We start from the raw sequence: 1909 nt of genomic DNA, 5'->3' as shown, positions 1-1909 counted from the left end.
TGGGTTGTTTTTCTGTCTCCAGGGGATTACTAAAGAGCAGCAGGAGCTCATCATGACATTCCAGGAGCCCCAGTGAGGCCGTGGAGGGTCCCACAGGCTCCCTGGGACAGGGACTGTGCAGCCACCAGAGACCTGCAGTGAGACTGGAGCAGCTCCTGGACTGGCACAGCTTGATGAGATTTTGGGAAAGAACAAACCAGAACACACTGGAACCTTTGGAAATGGGTGGCAATTCCCTGCTCAGCTGGACAGGGAGGAGAGCCCTGGAGTGTGTCTGTGCACTCACTGCTCCCTCTGGGCTGACTCCAGCTATTAAAGCCAAATCTGGAGACATTTCAGCTGTGTGTTAGCCAAAATCCAGAGCCTGATGCCCTGGGCTGGGATGTGCCAGGGTGGAGGAGCTCTGCAATGGCAGCAGGGACAGCCCAGGGTGGGTTAGAGCTGCTCCTGCCTGTGTTGCAGGTCCCTTTCAGTCTCCTGTGCCCAAACACCCTCTGTGCCCATCCCAGCCAAGGCAGCAGCAGCTTCACCAAGTCCTTTGTTGCTATTTATTCCCTTTTCCCAGTTTTTTCCCCTCCTGGCAGTGTGAGGGATCCAGGGATGTGCAGAGCTTGGAATGGCCTTGCCTGCCCTTCCTGGCCTCGTGTCACAAGGATTTAATGGTCTCCTGTGTTCCCTCCTGGAATTAAGACTGGATTTACCCACCTGGAGTTGTCTGTTGCCACCTCGGGGGAAGTTTGGGATCCTCCAGGGACCAGGATCAGTGCTGGCAGAGCTCTGGGAGTGGCTTCAGCAGGTAGGAAAGGGATTCCGGAAAGTCATTCCTTGGGGCTGGGCAGGGAATGAGGGGGATCCCCAGCCTGGGGGGAGCAGCTCCTTGGATCTGTCCCTGTCCCTGTCCCGTGGCACACAGGGAGCAGCAGTGGCTGTTTGCAATTAGAGCCTGTCCCCCCTGCCCTGCCCTGCCTGGATCCCAACCAAACTGGAGCTGTTTTCCCAGTTTGGCTCCCACCAGCACTTGGCCCACGTACTCTGTACTTTAGGGCTGTGTCTGACAAAGGCTCTGCCCGCAGCACTTCCCTCCTCCTCCACCCCCGGAGCCTCTGGGGCTGCTGTTTGAGGCAGGGCTGGGAATTACAGCAGCGGGAAGTGGTCAGAATTCCAAAGAGGAATGTTATCCACTGGCCAGAGCCAAACAGGAGTTAGACAGGAGCAAACTGGGAGTGGGGGAGGGCAGTGCTGGGACTGGGGAGAGGAGGATGGGGAGGAAAGGAGGGAGAAATGGAGGAAAGGAGGGAGAGAGGGAGAGATGGAGGGAGGGGTGGGTGGATGGATAGAAAGGGAAGGAAGGAAGGAGGGAAGGAAGGAAGGAAGGTAGGTTGGTTCTGCTCCTGCACAGGGCTGGGACTGCACCTTTTGCCCTGGCCAAGCCCCATTTGGGAGTTTTTAGGTTGGTTCTGCTCCTGCACAGGGCTGGGTCTGCACCTTTTGCCCTGGCCAAGCTCCATTTGGGAGTTTTTAGGGGTGTTGGACCTCTCTGAGGTCCTGTTTTAGGGGCAGGTGGGTGATGCCTGGAGGACCTGCCATGGAGCATCTCCCTGTGGGATGTGGCAGGGAGACCACAGGCACCTGTTCCCCCTTCTCCTGGGGCACAGCACAGCAGGAGCATATCCTGATCCCCCCAAAAAAGAGCCAACAACTCCCCAGCGACTCTGCAGGGAGGAAAACCCCAGGGATGAGCAGGAAAAGCCTCAGGCTGGGCCCAGCAGTGTGAACTGGGACTGGGCAGGGTGTGACTGGAGCCCCCCCAGCTCCCCATCACCCACCCTGGAGGGCACTGGGTGCTGCCAGGGCTGAGCTCAGCAGCAAATCCCCCTGGGCTGGGGCCACGTTCCCTCCCTTGGGGCTG

At 58.5% G+C, this 1909-nt stretch overlaps 1 protein-coding gene across 1 annotated transcript in view; it reads left to right on the top strand.

Annotated features, from left to right (window-relative positions):
• Positions 1 to 76, top strand: part of PMF1 (polyamine-modulated factor 1) — a gene marked incomplete at its 5' end in the record, with an annotated part of 2528 nt that extends 2452 nt beyond the window's left edge. The window contains one exon of the mRNA XM_009084392.1: positions 23 to 76. Within this exon, the coding sequence (XP_009082640.1) occupies positions 23 to 76 (54 nt within the window). The remainder of the gene's footprint in view (positions 1 to 22) is intronic.
• Between the last annotated feature and the right edge of the window lie 1833 nt (positions 77 to 1909).

The sequence above is a fragment of the Acanthisitta chloris genome, unplaced genomic scaffold (assembly GCF_000695815.1).
Source record: "Acanthisitta chloris isolate BGI_N310 unplaced genomic scaffold, ASM69581v1 scaffold14131, whole genome shotgun sequence".
In the NCBI taxonomy this organism is placed as follows: domain Eukaryota; kingdom Metazoa; phylum Chordata; class Aves; order Passeriformes; family Acanthisittidae; genus Acanthisitta; species Acanthisitta chloris.
Note: the sequence above shows the minus strand (reverse complement) of the source record. Positions and strands in the feature narration are given on the sequence as shown.